The sequence below is a fragment of the Trachurus trachurus genome (genome assembly GCF_905171665.1).
Source record: "Trachurus trachurus genome assembly, chromosome: 14".
Lineage (NCBI taxonomy): Eukaryota > Metazoa > Chordata > Actinopteri > Carangiformes > Carangidae > Trachurus > Trachurus trachurus.
In genome coordinates, this window is record NC_139903.1 from 14,148,922 (window position 1) to 14,176,497 (window position 27,576).

General features: G+C 42.2%; 1 protein-coding gene across 3 annotated transcripts in view; it reads left to right on the forward strand.

Moving 5' to 3' along the window:
* The window catches only part of nyap1 (neuronal tyrosine phosphorylated phosphoinositide-3-kinase adaptor 1), a 30,311-nt gene extending 3,095 nt beyond the window's left edge, over positions 1 to 27,216 (forward strand). The window contains exons 2-8 of one of the 3 annotated variants that reach the window (XM_083986771.1): positions 10,690 to 10,798; positions 13,707 to 13,954; positions 21,411 to 21,784; positions 21,874 to 23,850; positions 23,965 to 24,207; positions 25,262 to 25,368; positions 25,964 to 27,216. In XM_083986771.1, coding sequence (XP_083842897.1) covers positions 13,767 to 13,954; positions 21,411 to 21,784; positions 21,874 to 23,850; positions 23,965 to 24,207; positions 25,262 to 25,368; positions 25,964 to 26,395 — 3,321 coding nt within the window. In that variant the 5' untranslated portion in view covers positions 10,690 to 10,798; positions 13,707 to 13,766 and the 3' untranslated portion in view covers positions 26,396 to 27,216. The remainder of the gene's footprint in view (positions 1 to 10,689; positions 10,799 to 13,706; positions 13,955 to 21,410; positions 21,785 to 21,873; positions 23,851 to 23,964; positions 24,208 to 25,261; positions 25,369 to 25,963) is intronic. The other 2 variants (XM_083986772.1, XM_083986773.1) reach the window with 2 other exon arrangements.
* Positions 27,217 to 27,576: the final 360 nt, after the last annotated feature.

A 27,576-nucleotide genomic window follows, 5' to 3' on the forward strand; every position in this document is an offset into this window, starting at 1 on the left:
TTTCTTCACCTCCGAAGCAGTAAAAGTTTGCCCCTAGTGGTTTCGGATTGAATCTTGCTGCCACAGTTTTCACTCCCATCACTCTGCTTTACCTCCCCCACCACTTACATGCTGAGTAAATAACATTTGAGTCAAAGTGATTAAACAGCCCACTAGAGCTGAAACGATTAGTCAGTTAGTTGAATAATAATTTCAGTCATTTCTTTGTGCAAAATAGTGAAAAATGCTACACATTGTCATTCCCCAGCCTCTCAAATGGGATGATTTGCTTCTACTTTTTGTTCTATAGAATAGTGAACACGACATTTAAACCAAATGATTTGAAAACTCAATAATGTGATGGTTAGTTGCATCTCTAGAGCCTACACTTGTAAGTGTTTTAAAATCTGTAGTGGCCTCAGTGTACCTGTCTATATTAATATGTCATGTGTCAACCAATGGGAGACTTTGACATGTGTAGAATTTAGCTGCTGTCTTGAAATAGCTATGTAATGGAAGCAGTGGTTTAGTACACACAAGGTGTATATATATCTATTACACACATATTACATATATAGTATATGTATGTATGTATGTATGTATGTATGTATTTATGTATGTATACACAGTACTGTACAAAAATCGTATTCCCATCCTGTAGGACCATCACTCTGAAATTCATTCTGCAGCATGATAACGACCCCTCATATAAACAGGCAGAGTTGTAAAGGACAATCTCCAGAGACAAGAAGAACGCGGTCCTGCAGCTGATGTTATGGCCTCTACGAGCCCTGATCTCATCATCATACAGTCGCTTTATATGATCACATGAAGAGACAGACAACAATAAGACAGCCCTAAGTCAATAGTAGAGCTCTACAAGATGCTTGGAACAACCAAGCCCTATAAGGTAGAGATTTTATATAATATTTGTCTGTTTATGACATTTATATGGCATCCTTTGATGAATAAGAACTACTTATAAAAGTATTTATTTATTTATTTTTAATATCCTCACTTTACTTTCTACTGCTGTCATTAATCTGTTCATAAAGCAGATGTTTGAGGGGTGGTGTTTTCTCTCTTTCTTGTTTATTTTGCTGTTAAATTGCCTTGCACACTGAATGTTTTAACCTCTGCTGTTTATACAGAGTTACCAAACCGACATGTTTTTTGTTTCAAAGAACTGACAATGTTGGATTCAGAAGTGGAAAAGTTTCACAATAGAAGGGGTTAGCCCATTGTTTTCTTTTTTACTGCACTTTGACAACATTAGGGGACTTGTTAAAGAAAGATTGCAAGTTACTGGTTATTACTGAAGCGGCAAAAGCAGAGGTTTTTACTTTCAGTCACCCACCAAAGTTTTTTGTGATCAAATGTTTTTATTTGAACAAGAACACAAGTTACAACCAAAAAACATGACTCGTTAATTGGACAATAGAGACAGAAGAAAATTGACTGTAACAACTAAACAATAATAAAATAATAATAGTAATAGCCAGTAAGGTGCAAGCAAGACATAACCAAAAGGACATGAGAGGAAGCGGGAAAGAGAGAGAAAAGGGCACCACCCCCCACCCGAGCACAACACTCACACTGATACGCTCTCTCAGGTCTACTGACATCTATAGAGTATATATCTCTAATGCGCACACACACACACACACACACACACACACACACAAACTCAATCAGGGGAAACAAAGTTGAATCCTACACTTCCCATGATGCACCTCAGTGGGCCTAGTGTATGTTTTTAGATACTCTTTTCATACTCCCAGTTTGTATCAAAAGCTTTTATGAATTTGTAATGTCCAAGACCAAGCTTATAACACAGATGACATCATCACAGTTATTTTCTCAGATTTGACAAAGAAAATCCCAAAAAGCCACAGACGGCATCATACGATTGTTTTCACAGCATGGAGGAGTTTCTCTTTAATCTTCTATCATCTGTCACAAATGTTGGTCAAATTGATTTATTTACCTAAACTGACCCTTGTATCATTTTTGTGCTGCTTGTTAACATAAATACACTCCCATCTATTATGTTGAATCAACCTATTGCCAATATTTTCTTTTTTTTTTTCAATTTCAAATTAATGTCACATCCCAACTTCCTGTTAAATTAAACATGAAGCCATTTTTTTCTCGTGGATCAAACCAACTTTTCCCTGCGGTGGAACCAGTCGCAGTGTTGAATTGTTAATAAGTCTGTAGGTAAAGGTTCTCCATGGTGGCTCCTTGATTAAAGGGCATGCCATTTACCAGGGATGTTCTGGTACAAACCAAGTCCTGGACATTGTTAGCTATCATCCACCTTAGTCTTGCAACCTGTCCAGTTAGGAACTAGAAAAAAGAAAGAATTGATACCCATTAGACTTTTTCAGCTGTATGTCCCACTCTTAAGACTTTCTTTCTCTAAATAGATATCACAAATGCATTTAGATTGACCACTCTGCTTTGAAAACGATTGCCATTCTCTGTCTTGTGCTTTTCCTGTCACACACTGGATGTGGTAGCTAAAAGAAAAAGAAATCAAAATTTAAATGTACAGACAGCTGCTGCACCCACTGAGGAAGAGCGGATGAGCTTGGATGACTTTGGCCTACAAATGACCACTGACTCCTTGGTGCCGTATTATGAAGCTGCTTCTCCAGCCATGTTGTTTGTTGATGTTATTGGCTCACTGTGCGCTCCTCACTTAAAAAGGTCAAACATGCGTGGCCCCTGTCTGGGATGTATACAGCCAAATGAGCCAGTGAAAATTCATAGTAAATGTTCCCTTTAAATGCTTTCATTTGGGACTGTAGGCATCGTGCAGCAACCCAGTCTTCTCTGCAGTGTGTAGTCAAAGGGAATGATGTGTGGTAATGATTTCCTTGAGGCAACTCATCTTTGTTCATTTCCTCTCTGTTTTCTTCTCATTAAACCTTTCAAAGTCATTTGCATGGTGCCATGCAAAATAAATAAAGTCAGGAGCCAACAGTTCCTCCTCTCTTGTTGGCATAGAGGTCCCAGTCTCCAGCCATGTTAATCACCGCAATATTTATCTCTGTGCAGTGTCCTCCACACGGGAAACATGCATATATTTGGGACAGAAAACAAACATATTAACATATGTGTGTGCACATCTATCAATTTTATTTTCAAGAAACCCTTGGGAAAGTCACATCAGTGTCATTATGTGAGAAAAGTAATTTGCAAGAGCTTGAACTACAAGGGGGAGATTGTAGCCTGCTTTTGAATTATACATGTTTCGGCACGCATAAATGGACATGAAAGTGGTATCGTGTTAATGCCCCTATTCTCATTAATGTGCTACATTTAGACCTTCAAAAGACCTTGAAAGTGTCCACTAAATCATTAGAGGGCATGAGACACGATGGTCATGGCAGTTGGTTGCAAACAGTGAAAAAGTATACTTTTTTTAATTCAGCAAACAACGTTGTTATTATTTGTTACAGTGTCATGTGAATACATGAGTCTGAGACTGATGTTGACTGCAATGGTCTTTGAAGTGTCTTGCAGTGGTAATTCATTGTCTGTGACGTTCCTAAAGGTCACAGTAAACAAGCAAAAACTCCGGGTTCAGCAACAGTGTGTGAAATAGGTTATGGTACGCAGTGACTCCAGAAATGTAAATCTGAATTGCAGGGTAGCTTAAGTATGTGCTGTAAATGTCAGCGCAATCTTCATTTGTTGTGAAAGAGAATCCTGACTGTTTGACCAGATGTCAGCAGAAGGAAATTTTTATCTACTGATTACAAATACACTTTTAAAAAACACACACTGTAGACTCTCTGATTGCATGGTATTTGTTTTTCATGTTTCACACCCCCAATTACTTTAAATGCATTATTTATTAAATAGATTGGTGTCTGGTCATCTAATTTATCTGATCGATACATGGAAAAAGACCATTTTCCACACATATAAGTTTAAGTTAAAATCTGCTATTTCAGATCAGTGTGTGCTGAGGCAGCAGAGGTGAGACCATATAAAAGAGGCACAAGTGTTAGACTCTCATTTCTGGCTGGGAGCCACTTTGGGCCAAAGCAAGTCACTACACAAGCCACTCGAAATCATCTTGTGATGTGTTTCCATCTGCTATTTTGTCCGCGTGTCCCACCGAACCACAAGAGCACAAAATAGGAAAACACTGTCTGAATCAGACACCATCCAGTGTGAAATCTGCTATCAGCTGCCATTTGTCCCAGTTAGTGCCTTTTCACTTCTCCTCTGTTGGTGCAGTGAACAGCAGGAATGACAGGAATAGGAATTGCTCAAGTGAGACTCGGAGCTGAAAACCTGCCAATCACACCTGTAAGGCCAACGAACCTGTGCATTTTTCCACTTCTCTTGCTTCTCAGCTTGCAGTGCAGACCATTATAATGTTCATACTGATTTTCAACAACTCTCCAAAGTGCCTCATGATTTTATTCACGTTTTGGAAAAAAAAAAAATCTTAACAAGTGGCAGCGTGAATATACTTCACAAGCAATTAGAGTTGTCACACCGACCGAGTCTATGCTATCAAAATGTCTTAACAGAATCTCTTCTACTGAGTTACCGTCATGCTGGTGAACACTGTGGGGTACAAATATCCAGCCCGTGAGAGACATGATCTGTATGTAATGAGATGAATGAGTGGGAGAGCTGTGTGTGGGCATGTGTGTGTGTGAGAGAGAGAGTGTGTGTGTGTGTGTGCTTATCCTGTGCAACCTACACTATGACTCGCTTATCGGGGGATTTTGAGCACAAGGAGTAGGATGATTCAAATGTTGGAAGACCACTTGTGGCCTACCTGGCTTTGCAAATCACACCAACGCTGCTGCTGCTGCTGCTGCTGCTGCTGCTGCTGCTGCTGCTGCTGCTGCTGCTGCTGCATCTTTCAATCAAACCAAAGGCAGCTCAGCAAGCGCATCAGCAGAGTTATTATAATAATATCAACATCGTATTTAATCAGTTCTGTTGTTTTTCTTTTGATATATTCAAATGTTAATTTTGAATTCTTCATTTGGAGGCTATGTAAAGCAGACGCTCAAGAAAGTTTCAAGTCAAGTTTACTACAAGCTGCTGTGAGGGAAATCATAGGTCTAGTTTACAACGGTGATGTTCAGCTGATCTTGGTTTCACTCTGGGCTGTTGGGCTTTGCTTAATCTGTTGTCTGCTGAATAGTTCATGAGTTTTGCCATGTTGGGGCAAGGACAGTAGTGCTTGAGGCCGTGGTGTTTTTATCTTTTTTAATGGGTGGATCAAAAAAATAAATCTGAATCAGGCTCCTCTGGATCATAAACAGGTTTAGCCCTTGGTTCAGTGTTTGTGAAGCACGGACGGTCAGAGAACACGAGAGATTTCTTACTTCCATAAAAGATGAGGGATGAGAACTTCCTGTCATGTGGGAAAGATTTATTTTTTTAATAGCCAACTTTTCTTTATAGTGTGTTGTATTATTATTTATAGTGCGTTTTATTATTATATTATATATTGTACTATTATATTTTTAAGATAATTTATCTAAAAATAAATATTAGAGAAAAAAAGTCTTTAAATTGAACAAAACAACAAGGCCAGGCCATATTGCTGGGAAATCCACATCTAAAATAAGTCAGGCCCTGGTTAGAGAGGGATACAGATTCAGTGAAGCGTGTGCAGCTGTAGAGTGGAGCTCTTCTCTCCGCCTCATGCACAAGCGCGAGCATCTTTTCCCTTCAGCGCTATACCTCAAGGTCTGCGATTCAGCAGCCAAATGCAAAGATCAAACAAAACAGACACTTAATGTGATTGGACAAACTCTGAGCGAGAGTTTACTTATGTGCAGTGCTGAATAATGTTTTTTTTTTCAAGAGACGAGGGAACCCTGCAGAGACATTTGAATGCTGTGATCATTTTTTTGCAGTCTTTCGTCATAGCGCCAGTCATCTACGCAGTATCCAAACACATGGTGTTCAATCTTTATTTCTTCTCCTCGTCCCTCACCACGTGTCACCCCCCCCACCCCCAGAAGAGTCTTCCCCCGGGTGCTTTGTTTCTCTGTGATGTGATGTGGTATTTCCGCAACATTTACAACCCCTATGTGTGCGATATAGAGAAAGTAAACAGCACAGACTGAATGGAAATGAGCCCCAGTGCTGGATGAGCTCGGGCTTGTGGATCTGTAAGCTGGTAAGTGTCCACGTATGCTAAGTGCATTGGGTCACCTTGGTTACTGCAGATTCCAGCAGAAGATGATGAAGGCAAGGGCAAGCTTAGGTGGGAAACGGGGATTGGAGGTCACTCACTGGCCGCCTCCTGTAGACCACAGGGAGACTGGTGTTATTGTATATGCAGGTATATCTTGTTTTTTTATTCACTTCATAGCAGGTTACTCTCCGTAAGTGCAGCTCTTCACATTTTCAACTATTTATGATTCACACAGTGTAAAGATGTTTACTTATATACACACACACACACAAACACACAGACAATTATAGATTCATTTGTTGGCAGAAAAGGTGCGTAGTTGAAATAAACATTGAGCATCGCTGCAAGTTTGTTGTGGCTCAAGGCTGTGTCCTGGTAGCGCAGGGCGAGGGGGAACAGGGAACACTTTTTTGTGGGATATTTTTGGTTGCAGTCCATGAAAGATTTAGTGGTCACTCAGTTTGTACAACGCTGAGGAAGAGAATCCAAAGTGTGCAAAGTGTCCTGTACATGTATATTTAAATAAGTGTATTTTAGGCTTTGAACTCCATTTTTGGTGGTATTTAGTTGAAAAGAAACAACAACAAAACAAAACAAATAGAAAGATACAGCTTTCTTTTACAGTTTGATTTTAGACCATGTGACCATGCACATCAAACACTGAAGCTTGTATTTTTTATTTCATGCCCAAAACATGAGAAAGAGGTCAAGAGAAAAAAGAAAGAAAAATCAGTAAAATTCCTCTCCGCCTCTCATGTGCCTTCCACCCCTGGTCTGGAGTGATACATCAGCCTCTACATCTTCCTCCTCCTCCTCCTCCTCCTACTCCTCCTCCTCTTCCTGTCCATTCTCATCAGCCACAGGCATTTCAGTGCACAATGCAATATTGTAGAGCATTCAGCACACAACAACAACACATGAAGAGAAGTTGAGGCGTGCTAGCTGCAAAGAGCCTCATATACTTTATGACCCAGAGATGAAAATAGTGACTTCTGATTTAGTGATGCACACTAGGGGAATTATTTGAATAATCTCCCTCTCTTCTAACCTCAGAAAACACTACATATTAATTAGGCAAAAAGAAAACTCACTGCTTTTAGGGTTTCTTATTTTTAATTCATACACAGTGTCTTTGAGGCTGGTTAGTGGATCAGGATACACTGCATATAGCATCAATTTTTGGGAGATCTGGGACTGAGGAGATTAAAGGAGCGTCCTAGGGCAGGTGATGGTGAAGAGGAGAGGAAGGAGGACTCCCATTGTTACTATTTCAAACGCAAGACAGGTCAAACTCCCAGTAGCCTCTGGCTGGTGGTTACTGGTGTTGTCGCACAAGGTTCAGCTAGAGAAGACTCAGACGGGCTGGAGCAGAGGGAAGGTTTTTACCTCAGGTGACTGTTTTGTTGTTAGGGAGGTTTAGATTGGTTTTGCTTATGTCCTAACCTGCGTGTAAAAACCAACAGAGCTTTAGATGTTGCTTGAAAGGGTTTCTGTCCTGCAGGCCACTCTGAGCGAGTGCAAACTTTCAAGGATTTTGGCTCTAAAAGGAAAAAAAAAAACCTTCATTTCTTCAAAAACCCAAAGCAGAAACATCAAACACTGCATTTGAAGAGTTTAATGTTCAGTAGGAAAAGAGAGGAGATCCAGACTGTGATTGATTATATTGCATCTAACCTGGTTCCTATTAGGTTCACAGGTGCAAATGAATATAACCTTAGGGGGGTTGATGTCATCTAATCACCACCAACAGCAGGTGAACCAGGTGGAGTGTGTGTTATGAAGGATTTGAGTGTGCCTGTGTTTTCTTTGTTCCCATGTGTTGAGAGAAATCCTGTCCTCATCACAATAGCAGTGGTAAATGTTCAGTCTCAATGATGTGATAGAACAGAAATTAGCCAAAAAGACCAAACGTTTAATTAAGTATCTTTAATTGCAAGTTGAGTGTGAGACATCTGACCATGAATATTTTGCACATTAGGCTACTGCTTCGTCAGCACAAAGTTGACTTTTGAAAAATGAACCTTTTGAGGTTTTTTATCTTTATGTGGGAAGACTGTGGTCTCTCTGCTGTTTATTTTAAACAAATTCATTTTTGACATCTACGTCATTTTAAAATTCTGTGTTATAGTTCAATATTTAGGGACATTTTAGGGACTTTTACTTTTAGCCAAGATGATAGATCATTAGACACTCTCATGTCTCTCATACACCAAGTATGAAACTGCTAACAGCTCGCTAACTTAGCTTAGCACAAAGACAATGGGAAAACAGCCTAACACTATTTAATAGCATGAAAAAAAAATCTGCCTGCCAGCTCTTCTAATTAAACAAATGAGATACAACGTGCCAATTAATTATCTTTGCAGTTGCTGTGAGGCAGATTTTGTTATATTTTGACAGAGCCAGACAGGCATCTCTCTCTCAGTTTACAGTCTTCACTACGCTAAGCTAACCGTAATGTGGCAGTGATCACTTTCCCAAAATGTCAAACCTTTTCCATTAGTGTAATTTAGTCGTGTTATTTGTTTAGAGAGCTTGCCTTTTTTCCCCCTTATTGTTCCCCCATAGCCTTCACTATAAACACAGTATTATATTCTTCATAACATCACTGGACAATCATGCTTACGATCACATGTAATCACAATCTCTGCCCATAATGTGCTTTCGGGTGTGAAAACGTAAATCTAATCCAGTTGTTACTGCGCAAAAGTAGCTACATCAAGGTCATTAAACAATGAAACAAATTGTCTCTTAGTTCTCAACACTCATTTTGCTCTTTTTGCTTTGCCAAGATTCAGATGACATGATGCATCTTGTCACATCGCACAAGCATCTGCTGTTCAATGGTAAAAGACATAAAAAGAAATACAGTAAACATATGTCTTGGGGCTTATTGTGAGGCTCAGAAACAACAAAGAAAATAAATTATCTACTCATTACTACTGTACTCATACTATCTGTCTGTGGAAGTTTGGCATTTGTGAGTAGATTCGTAATTACAACCAGTTTCTTGAGAGGAACCAGCTGTGTTTTAATGGGGCTCCTGTTTTAGTATTCCAGTCATAGCATTATCAGCCGGTGCAGATATTCTCCAAGCGCAAAGCTCTTAACATCTATTTTACTTCAATGTGCTGCCACAGGTGATAAAATGTTACGCTAGTACTACAAAACAACTCCACCTGAGTTTTGTGGTTGATATTTGGCATGCGTTTATTTTTTATATCTAGTGAGAGGAGGGATTCAGCTGACTGAGAAGATCATTCAAATTGATGTTGAAAACATTTTTTTAAAAAGCTATATAAAAGGTTTGAATGTACACGTCAAGTTTCATCATATGGATACAACATCTGAAATAGCTCGTGGATCATTAAAAGCAGCAGGTTATCAAGGTTGTATGGTTGCTATTGGAGACAGATGCTAGCACCATCTAAGATACATAGGGTGTGTTGTTAGCGGAAAAACCAGGTTCGAACGAAGCGACAGTGAAGTTTAACCCCGGGTTCATCACGTATGACAAGGCTGACATCCTGCTTTGTGCATATTCAGTGGCTAAGGAGGAGATGCATGGCTGACAGTGTTGCTAGGAGACCACACACAGCGACTAGTGTGTGAGGCTTGATTTCACCTCCCTCCCCCATTCTTGTAGTCTGGCTGCCTTTCACTGTGTTTTCCTATCCTCTATTTCTCACACTTGCCTCCATTTGCGCATTCCCTCCACTCTCAAATCCCCTTCCTCCACTTTCCCCTCCCATCAGTTTGTCTCCTGTACGTTTTCCACCTAATTGTATGTATCTCCCGCCCGGTCGATCCCACAGTGACTCCCTATTTATTGGCATCACCCACCCATCCCTTCTCCTCCACCAAGCCCCCTCCTCCTGTCTCCTTCCCTCTGCCCCGACCTCTCCCTCTCTCAAGCTGCTCGTTCTCCTCCTGAGCGTTTTGCTCCATCCTTGTGCTCTGCTTCCCCTCTTGCCTCTCTCTCATCCTCTGTCCCTGTTGCTGAGCTGCAGCGCTGTGTCTGGCTCGAGTGCGCTGACTCTGGTGGACCATTTGGCTGCATGGTTAAGTGATGATACTGTGCAGCGATAGGTATAAACGCTGCCGGTATTTGGGTGAAACTGAATACGCCTCAAGCATTATGTAAAGCATCTTGTGTTTACAAAATATACAAAGTGCAGTCAGTGATGGAGTGAGATGTAAAACACAGTTTCTCTCCTACTTACTTTAAGTTGAAAAGTTTGATTGCAGTAATTTGCTATTGAATTGAGGCTTGCACAGATGCGAGCACGTCAATCTGAGACAGAAGAAGGAAGATGATGTCTTTAATGGACAACATGCTCTCTGCTATCTGCCCCTCCAATCTAATTGCTTCTCCTCAAGCAGCGTTGCAAAGGCAAATATATCACATGGATGCTTTGTCTTGTAATGATAAATAGGATAAAAGTGGATGTTTAAAATCATATTTTCTGTGGATAAATGGATAATACAAGAACTAACACGTGAATTTTGAATATGTTTCATAGAAATATTACCCGTGTGCCAAGGCCAGTGCTGTGATGAGTCCCACCACTCTGCTGCGCTACTGCCTCACTCACAGTGAGGTGCAGCAACACTAAAGGACCACTTGCAGAGGTGGGTACTGGAGGGCAGAGGGCTGGAGCACAAAGTGTTCCAGGAGTGTTAAAATTCAGCGACAGAGAAAGATAAAAGAGATGTGAGGACATCCTGCTCTTGTTTGGTCAAAGTGAACTCCTCCCTAGTCTCAAAATGCTTTAAATGATCTATGTCCTGCATCATCAGTAGCTCACACTTAAATCAGCAGCTGAGCGACTGCAATTACTGCTTCACACCCCGTCCCTATGCGTGTGTTTAGCATGTATGGGGGATTTGAGTATGTGTGAGTGTGTGATCTGTTTGCTTATGTGCATGAATGAGTTGTCTGCAGTGCTGCATGCAGATCAAGTTATATGAATCATGGCTCCATCTGCCTCCTGGTTCTAATGAGGAATTGAAGCGACGACTGACTCGACAGATGCTCCTGAAACAACTTGCTAAATGCTCAGAATTTATTCTGGATTTAAAGTGACTCTAGTTATTGATCACAGCCAAACTATATTAGCACATGTTATGTTTGGGTCTTTTAAAATTATGTTTATCTTTGATTTAATGAGGCTCTTTGTCATGGAGGACAAAATGCAGAGGAATAAATAAATAAATAAAATAAAATAGATAAACAAACTAACAGAGAAATAATAAAGTAAGTTATTTAAATGAATAGTGGAAATCAATACTGAAATGTGGATTTTTTTACATTTGTTTACGTATTTATCAACTCTTTATTAATTTTTCCATCTTTGCCTATTTAATATTCCATTGTTTCCACATTTCTAGATTTATTTTTATGCATTTATATCAGTGTTCCTTGTTTATCTTTTCACTTCTACATTATTTATTTACTTTTGTATCCATGTATGAATAAGGCATTACCTCTGTATTGCCCACTTAAGCCTGTTGCCGCACTATGTGGCAGCCATATTTGATGGGAGCTGTGAACAAATTCGAGTAAATGGAGAAGATGCAGCTTTTCTACATGGAAATCACAACTTTTGTTGTTTTGACATAAATGAAAGTTTTGGTACCGGTTACTTCACGATGATTGTGATTGAGGAGATGTCGTAATAGCTGTTTTCCAATAAGGAGGGGTGTATTAGCATTAAATCTAAATGAGCTGGATAACTTATGTAGTGGGAAAGAATTCATTGTCATAAGGAAACGTGTCAGACTCAGGGTGTCGGGTTCCTCCTAGGAAGTTTCTCCTCTCGTCACTGTCACCAAGTGTTTGCTTGCGGAGGGAACTGTGTCTATAATGTTGTGAGGTTAACTCTGTGAAATGCCTTGAGATAATGGCTGTTCAGATTTTTGCACTATATAAATTAATCTGAGATAAATTCAAATAAATACATGCAAACAACATAGAAGTACATAAATCAATGTAAGAAAATAGAGAAATAACATTTTCCATCACCAAAATGTAATGGATCTCTTCATTTGAGGATCTCTGGTTCTTTAACAGCTAATTGTACACCAACTCAGCATGTAATGTGGCAATTGCAGGGCTGCCCGCTCAGCTGCCAGATCCTAGAAACCCAAATCAAAGCTCCCGTTAACAAAATCCCAACCTACAGTCGCAGCTCTCTAACCTAATTAACATTGAGTCAGCAAGCATGGCAGCAGCAGTGGTCGGGGTCGTGGTCAGGGCTGTGGGATACAAGAATAGCAGTAGCCACGCTGACACGCTGGATGACACGCTGAGCCGTGACAAAAGAATCACACACAGATACAGAGCTCAACATGCTGCCTGGCCCAGGTGACGGTGGATTTTCTGTCTTTATACCGAGGCATGGTTGAGATTTTCTAGCACAGTAAAAAGCACTGTGCAGCTAAATGTATCTTAAGTGCTCCTGAATATACACAGAATTAGAATTGCTATTACTGCTGGGAAATGTAAACGTCATGTATTTTTTATTTGCTTTTGATGCTGCTTGCATCCAGAAACAAGACATATAAAAGCACAATTCAGACCTCATTACGCTGAACCTGCATGGGTTTTCAGTCCAAGATGTTGTGATTGCACAACAGTGATTGAGAAAAATATTAAATACAGAAAATAATTGGTTATATATTTCACGCGGGGTATTCTTCCTGCTAACCTGGCTATGGACCATTAAAATGACTATAAAGCACTACTTCACACAACATATGATCTCAGCTTAATGCATCCCATGGAAGTGATATGCATAGGCTCAGGTCAAATACAGTTCAGTTGAAAACAAACCAATGCCAGGAGCACCAATGATAATGCCCCTGTGTCAACTACCAAAAAACATCCAAGCTCTGTTTCTATTTGTGATGGAAAAAACACTGGAAACATGCATCAGCTGACAGCTGTGCTTTTCTTAGCCAATTGCATTGCACACTCACATTCTCCATCATGAAAATACTGCTGGGCCCTCCGATATCTGCCCCACAACAAGCCTGACTTCTCATGGGGTGAGCGTGAGTAGGAAGCTGTGCATGCGCTACATATGACAAACCAGATTACTGTCTGGCTAGCAGACAGGTTTAGCTAGGCCATCCCAGGGCCTGCAGCCAGAGACGCTCTGCAGCTGAGTTACCATGCTTACTCAAATATTAATAACTGGATAATGAAAGTATAAATAGTTTTCATGTGATACACTAGAGGTAGGGATAAACAAAACTGCAACCTCCATCATCATGCATCACTGTGTCTCTGCTCTGAAGGCTGCCAGTTGGAGCAATGGGCAGAATTGTTTACTATGACACAGCGAGCATGATAATCTATGACTACCCTGAAGTTCGGCCAGCAATTTGGGTTTGATTATTTTGGGTTTCATAGTGCATCGCCACATCAGGAAATAGTTGCTGTCAGTTTTGTCAGCTACAACAAGACTGGGAAGCTGTTAAACATGTTTTTAAAGATTAATGAGCTCAAACATTGCCCTTGTTTCTTCTTGTTTAGGTGAGTCGGAGGAGGCTGCCTGCACCATACGTCCCCTTCTCCCGAGGCTTCCTCTATACCATGAGCTCTGGCTCAGCCCAGGATGTGGCAGTCGAGCATTTCCTGCGTGACATAGAGAGGCGAAGCAAGCGGCTACACTGCGCTGTGATAGGCTGCGAGGAGGAGCGACCCCGCAGCGACATGAACCTGCTGTATCGTAAGAGCCGTTTGGACTGGAGGCAGAGGGACCAAGAGGGAAGTAAAAAGAGGTGAGAGGATCAGCTCGCAGGAGCTCTGCATATAAGGAATTACATTAGGGTTCAGTTCAGCGGGGATATAAACCTCTTAGCCGCCGTGAATGAGTTTAATTTCAAAATCTTAATTCCAAGCACAGTTCATGAAGTCAGAGGGGTTCGTCTGAATAGCATTGGACAAATTTGCATAACAGCAGTTCATAATGAAGTTAATATGTTCCTTAGATGAGATAAACTACTATAATGTCAGGCAAAATGGCAGAGGGCAAAAAGGGGCCAAACCCAATGAAAAAGGAAATTAAATGCAGTGGTTGCCTCATATATCTCAATATATAGCTACATGATTGTTTCTTTAAAATTACATACTTTCTGCACAGGTTTTGACCTTTAAGGTATAATGAGAACAGTTATTTCGTATCACCGCAGTGTAACATATGAATTTGGGTCATTCATTCCTTTAAAAAGTTCTCAGATGAAGCCAGAGGAATCCAAAAATTAATTGTTGTATCATTTAAGACTGAAACACACGCACACATTCCCTTACAGCTCTGTACATGATGTTTTCCAAGAAGGAGAGAGGAGAAGAGTGAATTAGAAAAAACCTAGCCTGTAACTAGGTTTTATGAAATATGTAGGAACAACAGGAAGCTCGAAGCCCTGAAGCTGAGCCTGGCAGCAGTCAAATGAAGTACATTTACTCAACTACTGTACTTGACTCCATTTTTGATGAGCTTGCACTTTACTTGAATTTTGATAATTTATTCCACTTTTAAAAAATGTTCTCCGTTTTTACTCCACTATCTCCACTACCACCCCCCATCTAAGTGACTTTTACTCCCCCTACTTATCTCATTTATCTGACACTATTAGTTGTTCTGGTTCACACTCATTTTTGATTGGTCAGGTTTTAGATGCCTGTGAGTTGTTTACAGCTCCACCAAATAAAGAATTCCCTTCTAAACTTTGCAAATGCAAATTACTGGTCAGGTCCAGAGATGTCGAATCATCCAGTATTTAACATATTCATATGGGCAACGATGCCATGCCAGGCATCAAGGTTGGGAACCACTGGACTAAGCCACTTGGCAACAACATGTGCAGCCATAACATTAAAGTACTGCTCATATATTAATGAACCAGTGTTAGCAATCTAATAAGGTATCATAAGATTATTTATTTATGTTAAAACACCCTTGAGAGCCATTTTTATGCAGAATGAGTTGCTGATAATACTTCACTTGTACTCAAGAACTAGTCTGAACTTTCACTTGTAGCGGATTTTTAGATTTTTGTACTGGTTCTTTAACTATAAGTACCAGAATATGTTTTCCACAACTGCCTGTCAAAATATTGTCTCAGTAATATTGTAAAGTTGTTGTTAAACAACTGTATTCAAGGCTCTTATTTATCTACCATCACAACACAGCTGTTGACGCATCAGATCCAGCTCCTGTCTTTGGACGTCTTCCAAAGTGAAAGTGAAAAGTAATCCTAATAATTCACAACACAGACCAAGCGCTGGCCTTGTCAATAATGTTTAAAATAATCAAACTGTGTGTAAACACTTAAAAAAGTATCTTAATTTGTTTAAACTTCATTGAAGACAAAGATGCTGACAGACAGTCAGACATTAAAATCAAAGAAATTAATTTATAATGACCTAATTCAAGAGCTCTACAAAAGTGTCAAAACAGGCGTCAGCAAACAGATCATCACACATTGAATCACACTCTGGTCATGACAGCGTTGTCTTGAAAAGTGTGCGTATGCCCATGAGTGTGTGATGTCGTGTATGTGACGGCATGTTTGGGAGACAGTGTGAAGATGTGCTGTTTAAATGTGAGTCACCTATAATTCATCCAAATCCCACATTGTGTATGTGGCTATTTGTGCCACCGAGGAGAAGGAGGACATCGCGGACCGATGACAGTAGAGTTTGTTTAGGAGCGTTTTGAGTCACGGTGGTAAATGGAGGGCCCTCGTGTTGGCAGCGAAGATCACCGTCATGGCAGCATCAGTCCAGTGGAGGTGTGTAGGGCCGCAAGTGGGACAGCCGGACATGATGAGCGATGAAAGCAGAGCCGAGCGAGGCCAGAGCAGCAGAGGTGAGAAGCGGGACATGACCAGTGATGATTACGAACAGAGCAGGGTCAGGAATGAAACCACACAGGGGACGAAGGGATGGAAACCAAATGGACTTGAGGCGGGACCGGGGCCGACTGCAGAGCCGGTGGGAGTGAGGGAGGTGGGGTTGGCGGGACAAAGGATACGGTATGAAGGGCACTGGTAGACAGTTTGAGATCTTGAGGCCCTTGAGAGAGAAATCACATTTTTAAAGCAGAGTGGACTGTGGAGATAGAGAATGGTAAATAGGTGAGCTTCAATATGAGTTTTAAAAATAGGGCTGGTTTCTTTATGGCTCTAATACAGGCAGACAGACTATTCCCTGTAGTGGTGACTGGTGGAGGAAACCTTGCTGCCAGCTGAGGTTTTATTAATTCTTACACAGAGTTATGAGATCAGTGTGAATGGACAGGAATTGGTGTAGCCTGGCACTCTCAATATGCAGGCTGATATATGCATGACCAAAACAAAAAAAAGCCCTGCAAATCCTTTTTAAAGCAATTAATATTCAATTTGACAAAGAATGATGGATAAAAGAAGATATTTCTGTTATTAAATGTATGAAAATTGCAAAGTGATTCATTAATAATAGTAAATGGTGTATGGTTTAAATACAAATGATAGTATAAACAATGAGATTCAGAAATGCACTGCATTATTGCATTTTTCTGAATTCAATACACTTTAATAGTAATGCAGTTTTTTTTTCAACCTGGTTTCCCATTTATATTCAAAGACATCATTTACATCACACACTCATGTCTTGCTATTAATCATTTTGTAATTTTACATTTCTTGTAACTGTCCAAGGTAGTATGATAAATGGTTGTTAATTGTAAGTGTCTCGATCTATATGCAAGTGTAAGGCTGCAGAAATAACTTGCAGTCTGGTCACTATTTGTATCTGGTACAAATTTAATTATTAAAAATAAAAATATTATAGCAAATAGCAAAGTCTTATTCCTGAAGATCAGCACAACTCTCCACTTAATGACACATAGATCAAATCTGAGAGATTATAAGATTTTAAGGAAAGGAAATGTATTTGAATCATAATAATTCAATCATTTTAATTTTGAATTGAAAAATGACTAGTGGACACACGTATGTAAGACAAGTAATAGATCTTCTTTTATATATCTTTTATATTGTCAAAGCTGGTGCACACAGGTTATACAACACAGGAAGGACCCAAATAACACTGTAGCAGAGCAAATACACTTCACAGGTTTATTTAATAAAATAAACAAAGGCGCACAACATGGAAAGGCAGCACAGGGTCAGTCGGAAATAAACGAACAAATCCAATCAACAGTGGCAAGAATCCAGGAAACAAAGGCAAAAAGGGTCAACACACAGGTGAGCCAGGTGAACACGTGGACACAGGTCACGAAGCCCACAGAAATGAGACAAAACATTCTGGCATCTGGAAGAGGAAAAGACACAAATATATACACACAAAACAGGTGGACCTGAAAACTGGCAGGAAAACACAATATAAAACCACAACAAACATGTAAGAGAAATAATGTCAAAATAAAACCCAAGAAAATACCCAACGGAAGATCAGGGAGGGACAGATCATGGCACATGTGGACAAATATCACATATTTGGATAAGCAGTTTCTATTTTGTTCTTTTGTTTTGCATTCCCCATTCAAAGAACACAAGTTATCATTCTCAGACTCAGATTTAAAGTTGCCAGGTCTGACCTTTTTGCCAGAAGACGATATTATTTTGATTTGTTGGCACTATTTCTATTTTAACTTTAAATGCTAACAGGACTTTGTACGCTCCACTTCGTTAATATGCTAGCTATGAGACAAGTTACTCCATGTTGCTTTAGTTTAGTATAGTATAACTACTGTATTTGTGATATGAGTACGTCACCTCGGTATGAGTCTGTGTGATCCCTTCCTCACAGGGAAGTGTTGGTGATTTGTTTGGCTGAAACGTAGGTTTGTCTAAAAACATTTGTAGATATGATCTTTAAAAAAAAAAGTCACTAAGGCCATCTGGTAAAGTCCAAATCTTGTCACTCGCTCAGTCAGTCACAGACATTCGGGGATGACGCACTGGACTGTGGCTGTTTTGGCCAAATAAACAGAGAGCCAGTCTGAGATTCACATGCCTGTTATTTCTGTACATACGGCCACTTCTTAACAGGAAAACCTTGACATCTGAGGTTTGTTATGAAGACAATTTACGGCAGCTGTCATGCAACTGGATGTAAATGTGTTCCTCATCATGTCAACATACCCTCGTGAACAGAGAAAAAACAGTCCTTCACATGCAAATAAAAAAACTTAATAGATAAAGGTCAGTCAGGCAGACAGAGTTCGGTATTGTTTTGTTGTGAGAGCTTCAAGAAGTTCATATCTGTGAGGAGAAGGGGTGATCAAAGGAAAAGTTATTTCGGTTGCTTCAGGGGGACCGGAAACTGTGAGTGAGTCACATGCCGTCCAGTAATACTATAATAATACTATCAGAAGAATCAATAGAGAAAACTTGTGCTTTATTGCTCTGAGTCAAGCCAACAGGCAGTTTCACTTATGTAATTCTCTTCCGGTGGTAGAAAAAAAAATCAGATTTCCGTTTGAAATCATGCTAGGGACAACCCATAACTTGAGGCAATCAATTAAATTGTCGAGTATTGTGTCAGATATGTCAGTGAAGTCCAAAAGAATGAGGACAGGAACACACTCGGTGATAGCAGCTCAACCTTAATCTCATCTCAACCTTCAACAGGCGACGACTTGACTGCTTTGATATGCCCTCAAACCACAGTGGATGTTCTCAAAGATAATATTTTCAAAGATCGTCTCATTCAACTCTTTTAAACATAACCCCTTCTTAAACTTTACCCCCCAAAAAAGGTAAATTAGAAATAGGACGGTAGGTGCTTGGGGCAGAATTATCTTAACTGTATTTTTGCAGCGAAAACTTTATCACCAGTCTTAAAAGCTTTGGGGAATGTCTTCGACTCTGGGGTGGGGGGTGGTCTGTTCGAAGATAAATCTAACAGAAGTGTTTTTCTAAAGGTTACAGAGCAGCAGGGGATAACCTTTGACTGGCAGGGACAATGATGTTCATTCCTCCATCCTTCTTCCTAGAGCTTACTGGTATTAATATGTAACCTTAATCTGCTGGCAATTGTGTGATTTTCATGATGGCAAACATAGAAAATTGTATTACAGTAAGACATGAACTTATTCTTGACCTTATTGTTGAGCATTTTGTGAGAAATCATTTCGAGTCGTATTCAATTCATGCAGGCGAATAAATTCCTTATTTTGACAAACTGACAAAGGTGCAGAGGAAATTCTGTTCTCTGCTGTGGATCAAAACAGCACAATGAGTCATGTGAATACAAGACATCTGCATAGTCTAAGAGCTGCTATGGTGGGTGATCAACACCTTCTGAATTAGCACGGTTCAACTTATTCTTTAGTGCAGATTTTCATTTAAATGACGCATGAGAACCAGAAACACATTGAGATGAGTTGAGGGATACATTCTCCACCATCTTTCCCTTCAGTATATTTTCTGTTAACCCCTTAGTTTTGTAAGGAATAAACATTGCCTTCATTTGTCTGCTTTTGAGATGCTGTTCCCTTCAGACAGAGAAACAGTCTCTCTGTTTTCAGTCTTTATGCTATGATTTTTACTGGAAAGGAAGTGAATGAGGGTATTTCCCAAAATGTCAAACTTATGTGCTCAGTTGCTGTAGATCAGTGGCAGCAAGAAATGAAAGTGAGTAAAGAGGCGAGGGTTCAGATTTTTGAACAGTTGAGTCTTGTTTTTGAAGATGCTGAAAGAGATTCTTCTGCTTTTAAGAAGAAGAAAAAAACAGAGCACTTCAAGGTGCTGGAAGAAGCTGCTCAGCCTCTGTCCTGGGCTATATTTGGACCTGTAGTATCTATGTCGATTGTGAGGAGTCACAAGTACATCTCCACAGGCGTTCAAGGGCACAAACATACTAGTACAGATGCAAACACACATGAACACACACGTTCAAAGCACAGACACACACGAGGAGGAAAATAGCGGAGTCTGTTCTTCATGATGAGCAAGCCCCACTGCTGTTTCTGCTGCTCGCAATTTGTTGACTACAAATTGTAAGCTCCAATTGTTTTCTTCTGTGCTTCACTGGATTGCAACAGATCTAAAAGAGAGCGAAGCATGACCCACAGTCATATGTCACCGCTATTCGCTATGGTGAATCACTTCCACACAGAATAATCATGCATCTGAGCTATTTAATCACACACTCAGAAACACAATTTCTCACGGCGTCAAATAATGTATAGACAGATGTGGATGCCCAGATGTTTCTATGCTGAGATATGATCAACACAAACATGGATCAGTTGTTGGTATGAAGCTGTGATTTCCTCCTGCATCGCTGCACTGAATTCTGGGATACTTCATTTGCTCTCCTCTGACATTTTACATAATATACGGTAGTACAGTGTTGTGAGTATATTGACTTCAAAGGAACGTTGTTGCTAAAAAGCTAAACAAGGAAAACAAAAAAGCTTTTTTTTAAGCAAGTTGACTTAAAGGCTTGACGTTGCAGCGTAACACACGGCATCAGTAGCAGGTTATCAAACCTCACGGTCTTATGTCAACAACCTGAACCACTGACACTGACGCCTGAGCTGTGCTGTCACAGTCACACCCTTCAAAATTCATTATTGTTATATTTTACTGAAAACAAACCATAGAGTTTACGGTCGTACTGGAGTAAAAGGTACATTATACTTTAAATGCTCTGTGGGGGAACAACGCTTTAGTAAAGGGCTGTGATTCTTTTGTCCGATTTTTTTCTCTCTGCCAGTTTTATTTTTTGTTGTTGTTGTGGCAGCTCGTATCGCTGATGATTTCAAAGACAAGCCATCACATAAATGAAAATCACAACTGTTCCCATGGTAACCGATTAAATGCTTCTGGCAAAAAAAAAAAAAAAAACAGACTACAGATGTTGGCTGAGGATATAAAAATATAAAGAATAAGGGAATTCCAGCAGCAGCACCGTCGTGTACACACAGAGAGTATGTTGGGAATTGATTTTCTAATTGAATCTGTTTGAGGTGGAAGCAGATGTGGAGGAATTCAGATGGAAAGATATGTGAATCCTAAAGATGGAGGAGCCTCCAGGGTTTTCCCTTTTGGCGTAAAAGCCCTGCAGGCATTTCTTTATTGAAAAAAGCAATGTTTGAAGACCAAAGACAGCGGGAGGAAAGAGGGAGGTCAATACATGAGTGTTGAGTGAGCACATCACTGTAATTTTTCATGCTTCAGTATTAACACACACCTTCTCCAACCTGTCTCCCGATTTGTGCAGCTCTACGCAAAACGACCCCTCAGCCACTGTTGGCAAAGTCCGAGACTTGGCTTCTTTCCGCCGACACTTCCGGATGGGTTTCATGACCATGCCGGCCTCCCAGGACCTGTCCCCTCACTCCTGTGCCTCCGCCATGGCGCCCCGCTCGCAGTCCTGCCATGCTGTCGGCGCCGGGGACACGGCGGACAGTCTAGAGAATGGGGATTACTCCGACACCCAGTCCCAACATGGCGGCCGCTGCCCCCCGGCCAAACCCAAACGCCACCCGAGCACTCGCCTCAGCTCCTCGTCGGCGGACAGCAGAGGACCACCCGAGACGCCGCCGCCTCCTCCGCCCACTCACTCACAGTCCAAACACTCAGAGAAGAAAAATGGTGAGTGGTGTATGTTCAGGTGGTTATTCTTCAAGGAAATGTTCTGTTTTCTTGACTTGTTCTGTTTTGTTTCTCCTTTTATCAAACAGCCATGAAGAAATCTGACTCTGGAGAGATCGGATCAAAGAAGGTGCCTCCTCTAAAGCCTAAAAGAAGTCCCAGCACCCAGCTCTCCTTCGACCCTCTTCCTCCACGTGTGCCTCCTGCCACATCACTGCCGTTCCAGGCAACAGACTCTCAAATTCAGACGGGAGACGGGGAGGATGAGCCGGTCTATATAGAGATGGTGGGCCAAGTGTTCACCAGAGACAGCCAGACGGCCACCCCCCACCCCGTCACCCCCGTGGCCACCACACCTGACTCTGACTCGGACCAGAGCGAGGCCATCTACGAGGAGATGAAATATCCTCTGCAAGAGGACAGAGAGTCTCACAGACACCTCCCACCCAAGCATGAGAAACTGAAATCCTCTAAACACTATCACGTCACCCCCTCCTCCTCTAGCAGCTCCTCCTCGTTGCCCCGCCCCTCCTCCTCCTCTCCTTCCTACTCCAAACCCAAAGCTACTGTGTCGATCTCTCACTCGTCTCCCCTCCCTTCATCCGCATCCTCCACCCCCATCCCGCAGGTTCTCTCCACCAGTCCGCACACCCCGCGTGCTCCTACCCCCTACCTGCTGCAGGGGGGTAAATCAGAGCATGAGGCCAACACAAAGATCCCAGCCCCGTTCCCTAACCTTCTACAGCACCGGCCGCCGCTGCTCGCCTTCCCTCAGCCCGCGGCAGCCTCCAGTGGGGTTGGGGTTCAAAACAAGGCGTCTGCCTCTGTGAAAATGGGAACTCAAACATCCAGCGTGACAACTCAAGCCAGCACCTCCTCATCCTCCTCTAACGTTCCTGTATCCCTGTCGGGCTCCAAGGAGTCGTCGGGAGGGAGCTCGAGCCAGCAGGACAAACACAGTAGAGATTCTCAGTTAGGCCCGGCTCCCGGACTGAGAGCCAGGAGTCACTCCACACCGTTACCTCCCTCCTCCAAATCCACCTCGCCTTTCTCCCACCACCACCACCACCCTCACCATCGGCCCTCGCACTACCATCACTATCGCAAGCCAGAGAGAGGAGACTCGCCCGCTCCGACCAAGAGCGGCTCTCAAGGCTCAAACCAGGCCACAGTCCAGACCCAAACCTCAAGTTCAGGCAAGGAAGGCAAGTCTGTGAGCTTCCTCTTGAAGTCCGACAAAGGAGACCGGGACAAGGATAGGGACAGGGATAGGGACAAGGACAGAGACAAGGACAGGGATAGGGATAGGGATAGGGATAGGGATAGGGATAGGGATAGGGATAGGGATAGAGATAGGGATAGAGATAGAGACCGAGACAGAGACAGAGAGAAGGATAGGGACAGAGGTAGAGATAGAGACAGGGACAGGGACAGAGAGAGAGAAAGAGATAAGGAGAAGGACAAAGACAGGGAGAGAGACAGAGATCGGGATAGCCATCGGGATAAAGACGGGGACAGGGAAAGGGACAGAGAAAGACACAGAGACAGGGATCGGGACAGGGATCGGGACAGGGATCGGGATCGGGATCGGGATCGGGACAGGGACAGGGACGGACCACACTCGTTACAGATGGACATCATCGCTACCTCCTGTGGCAGTCAAACATGTCAAAGCAGCACCAGCTCAACACCTACGCCATTATCCTCATCGCAGCGTCCTCACTCCCGTCCACATCTCCGCTCTCACACGCCGCACGGCCTGCCAGCCTACAAGCCGCCGTCCTCGGACAGCCCGCTGCTGTGGACGTACCCCTCCGGCGGCTTCCGCAGGCCGCCGGCTTACGAGAGCCTCAGAGGAAGCTGTCACACGCCGTCGCTGCAGCAGCCCTCGAGTCTCACCGGTGTAGGTGAGTTGACGTCCAAGAGTAACGGAGGGCCTTCGTCCCTCCAGTCAAAGGTCGGCTTCATCCCTTGGGACAGCAGCGCCAGCTTAGCCGCCGACGAGGCGTCTTACTGGCCGATGCAGAGGAAACTGTCTTTCAGCCACGGCAGCAGAGAGACGGAGAGTAAGTCAGAGGTTGTTTTGAATAAAGGGTGCAGATGATTTATTAGAAAGAAACATTTTAGGTATCTTCGAGGCTACTTCATTGAAATACTTCCTGTTTCTCGCCCTGTCTCAGGGGATGAAGGGCGCGCGTGGAACGGCAGCGCTGATGCCCTGTTACGAATGGATAAAGACGATCTAGGGATGGGGTCTCGAGGAGGCCACTCGGGCATCCCGGTCCACTTCAGTGGTGCCACCAGCAGAGCCCTTGGTCACAGCGAGTCCTTGGCTGGCGTGGACAGCAGCCTGGGATTCAGAGCCCTACCCAGAGTAGGGATGCCTCTTCCCTGCCAGACCTTCCCCGCCTGTCGCAATGGAGGTAAATACAGTGGTCGCAGTCTTTTCCTCGCAGCTGCTCCCCACAACTTCCTGTTTAGTAAAGCACGGTATCAGTGGATTCACCTCTGTGGCTCTGCTGTAGCTTTTAAGCCTGGAAAGTGCAATTGTTTTTTGCAATTGTTTGCTATTATATATGGTTTTAAACCCCCAGACTTTAGTAAAGGAAGGCAAACTAGCAGAGACTACCTCTCCTCTCCTCTCCTCTCCTCTCCTCTCCTCTCCTCTCCTCTCCTCTCCTCTCCTCTCCTCTCCTCTCCTCTCCTCTCCTCTGCTCTCTGTGACGCTCGGTGTCTCTTTGTCAGCCTCTGCATCTGCACTCAAGGCCTTCCTCTAGAGACAGACAGGCAGCGCTTACCTTGAGAATCAGTGCAATACTTTCCTTGAAGCAGAGCCAGTAAAAGAAGTGCTCCATAAACAGACCCACATCCTCACACGCACATATTTATGAGCTCTGGTCCAGTTACGTGGTGTTAAGGATTTATATTGTGACAAACTTTGTCCTATAAAACACTTTAAATCTAGATTCAATTTAGTTACGTGAACTGTGCATCACTTTTGTAACTTCACTGTTACAGTAATCATATATTTCACTCTGCAAGTATGTCTGTTTTATAAATGTGAATGAGTTTTCAGCTTATTGAAGTTTGATCTGGATAAATCACATTTTTTTGAATAGCAAAAATTACAGATTAGGATCAGCACCAAAATGAAATCACATTTTCCATCCAATAAATTTAATGGGAATCTGCCTACAATGCAACATAAGAGGCCCAACTGATGGATTGACAGAGCCAAACAGTCACACAGTAACAAATGTCAGTGAAAACATGACTATTAATAAAAATGTGTTGTTCATAAATGTATGTTCTGTCTAGGATCTTAGAATAAGATGTGTTAAAACAATGTACACAGGCCGTCTCCACTCACATGAGTATGGTTCGACATCCACAGCTCTGTGCAGTGTGTTAAAATGAAAAGTTATATTCCAGTGCTCTCATTAGCAGGCACACAGTGTAATGTTTGTTTCTTCACAGAAGTGGGGCGGCTGGGCCGCTCCTCCTCTGCTGCTGGAGTGAGACAGGTGGGTGGAGGAGACGTCCAGAGACAGAGCAGTCTACCAGCACGAGAAGCCCTGAATCAGGTGAATATATAGTACATATAATACCTGTCCTTAATGCTATAGACTCTATTAACTTCATTCATGGTAGGTTTGGGAGTGAACATTAATATTGTTCTCATTATTACTTCCCTTCCTGTTAGAGACAGTGCTCCTGCAGATCTATTTATAGCTGGTAGATATGCCCACTGAGCAGAATAAGGTTCTGGCCTGCCTGAAAAGAATATGAGCTGCGAAGGTACATGACGTAGGTTAATATGTAAGCAGTGGCTGAGAGAGGAGTGGATGAGGGAACATGCTGTTCTGTGTTTTGAGGAGATGAGCTGCATTCTTCGACCGGCGCATTTTGCCCAGATTCTGGCTGCATAGCAAGTGCTGACGCAGTTTGAGTGTGCTGCAGAGACTGTCTGCATGTGTCTGGTTGACTCTCCCTCAACCTCTAATAGATGAGGCAGCGCTGCATCCTGGTGGCTGTCCAGAGGAACTGCAGGTTTATTCAACATTTTAGGATTGGTTGTCACTGCTTACAGCACTGCAGTCATCATCCAGGTTATGTAGCAGCTTTGATACTCTAATATTTTGAAACACCATGTGAATACAGTGATTTGACTTTTTCCAGCTGCATGGCCTGGCCCAGCCTCAAGTGCCCTGCAGTCCCAGCAGTCCCAGCGTGTCTCGGCAGCAGCAGCAGCTTCAGCTCCACCAGCAGCAGCTCCAGTTAAAGCAGCAGCTCCAGCAGCTTCAGCAACAGCACCATCTACAGCTGCAGTTTCAGCAGCTCGCCCAGCTGGCACAGGGACAGCCCCCTGTCAGCGGAGGCACCACCCCATCCACAATGCAGACCCAGAGAGACGGCAAGCTGCTGGAAGTCATAGAGCGTAAACGCTGCCTGTGCAAAGAGATCAAGGCCCACAGGCGCCCTGATAAAAGCCTGTGCAAGCAGGACAGCATGCCCATCCTCCCTAGCTGGAGACGGACACCTGAGCCCCGTAAGACTGGCACGCCACCCTGCCAGAGGCCACAAGCCGTCGTGTGGGACACGGCTATTTGAGGTGGACGGACAGGCCAGAGAGTACAGCACTGAGGAGAGACAAAACACACACAGATGAGTTTGAATAATTAATAAGACGAGAGTAAAAAATGGGTTCAATCACTGGAATATTCCTCAAATGGTTTGTAGTGAGATTTGCTACCACAGAGGAATACAAGATTGTTGTCAAAGAAGAATTTGCAAGTGCTCTGACTGTGTGATAAACTGACTGGAAAACAGTGACAGGCCATTTGAGACTGAACTCGTTTGGGGAAAAAAACCATACAAAAAAGGCTGATAAAAGAGGTGAAGAAAAAGAAGTATTACAATCAGACTAAATAAATTTCTTACCCAGTTGATTTGTACTTGCTCTCTACTACGTACAGCGTTGATGTGTTCTAATTGCCAATGATTTTTTGCCACAGTACACCAGTACTATTGCTACAAAATGTAGACGCCAACTTAAATAATAATGGGTGGGATGTTTTCTGTGATTGGTGTTGCCAAATCTCCTCCTGACTACTTGACACATATATTTTTCTTCAACACACAGTTGTCCAACACGCATAGAAACTACTCTGTGGATGAGAAAAGGCAAGACTCATTGATAAGTTATTGAAGTGTTTCTTGAAATTGTGAATGCATATGAGATGTCTTGGTATCAATAGATTGTTCATTGTGGATGCAAATAATCATCACTGAGGAGTAAAAGCTACCTACTGTATCTGTTTGCATATTTGTAATGTACCTATTTACTTTCTCAACGTTTCTGCAATTTTATAGCAATATGCTCCCACTGCTGGAGCAACATAATTAAAACTTGTGTCAACTAGCCTAACATACATATCTAAGACTTGAATAAGTCATATTTACTGTGTCATTCTCTGCATGTCACAATAGACATACAGTATTGTAAAAAAAAAAAAAAAAAAATTATATATATATAAATATATATATAAATGTGTAGAGATGATCATGTCAGACTTTTACATACAGCAGATCTTCACTATGATAATATCATGTGGTTGTATAAAAAGATGAATATGTTGCTTGGGGTATCATTTACAAAGGTGTTGGTGACAGATGGCACAGACCGTGCAGTCCAGTCGAACAACAGGCCTGGGATCAGTGGTACACAAACTTCATCACTCATGTTTACCCACAGTTGCACATAATAGTAATTGTTCCTCCACACAGAAAGA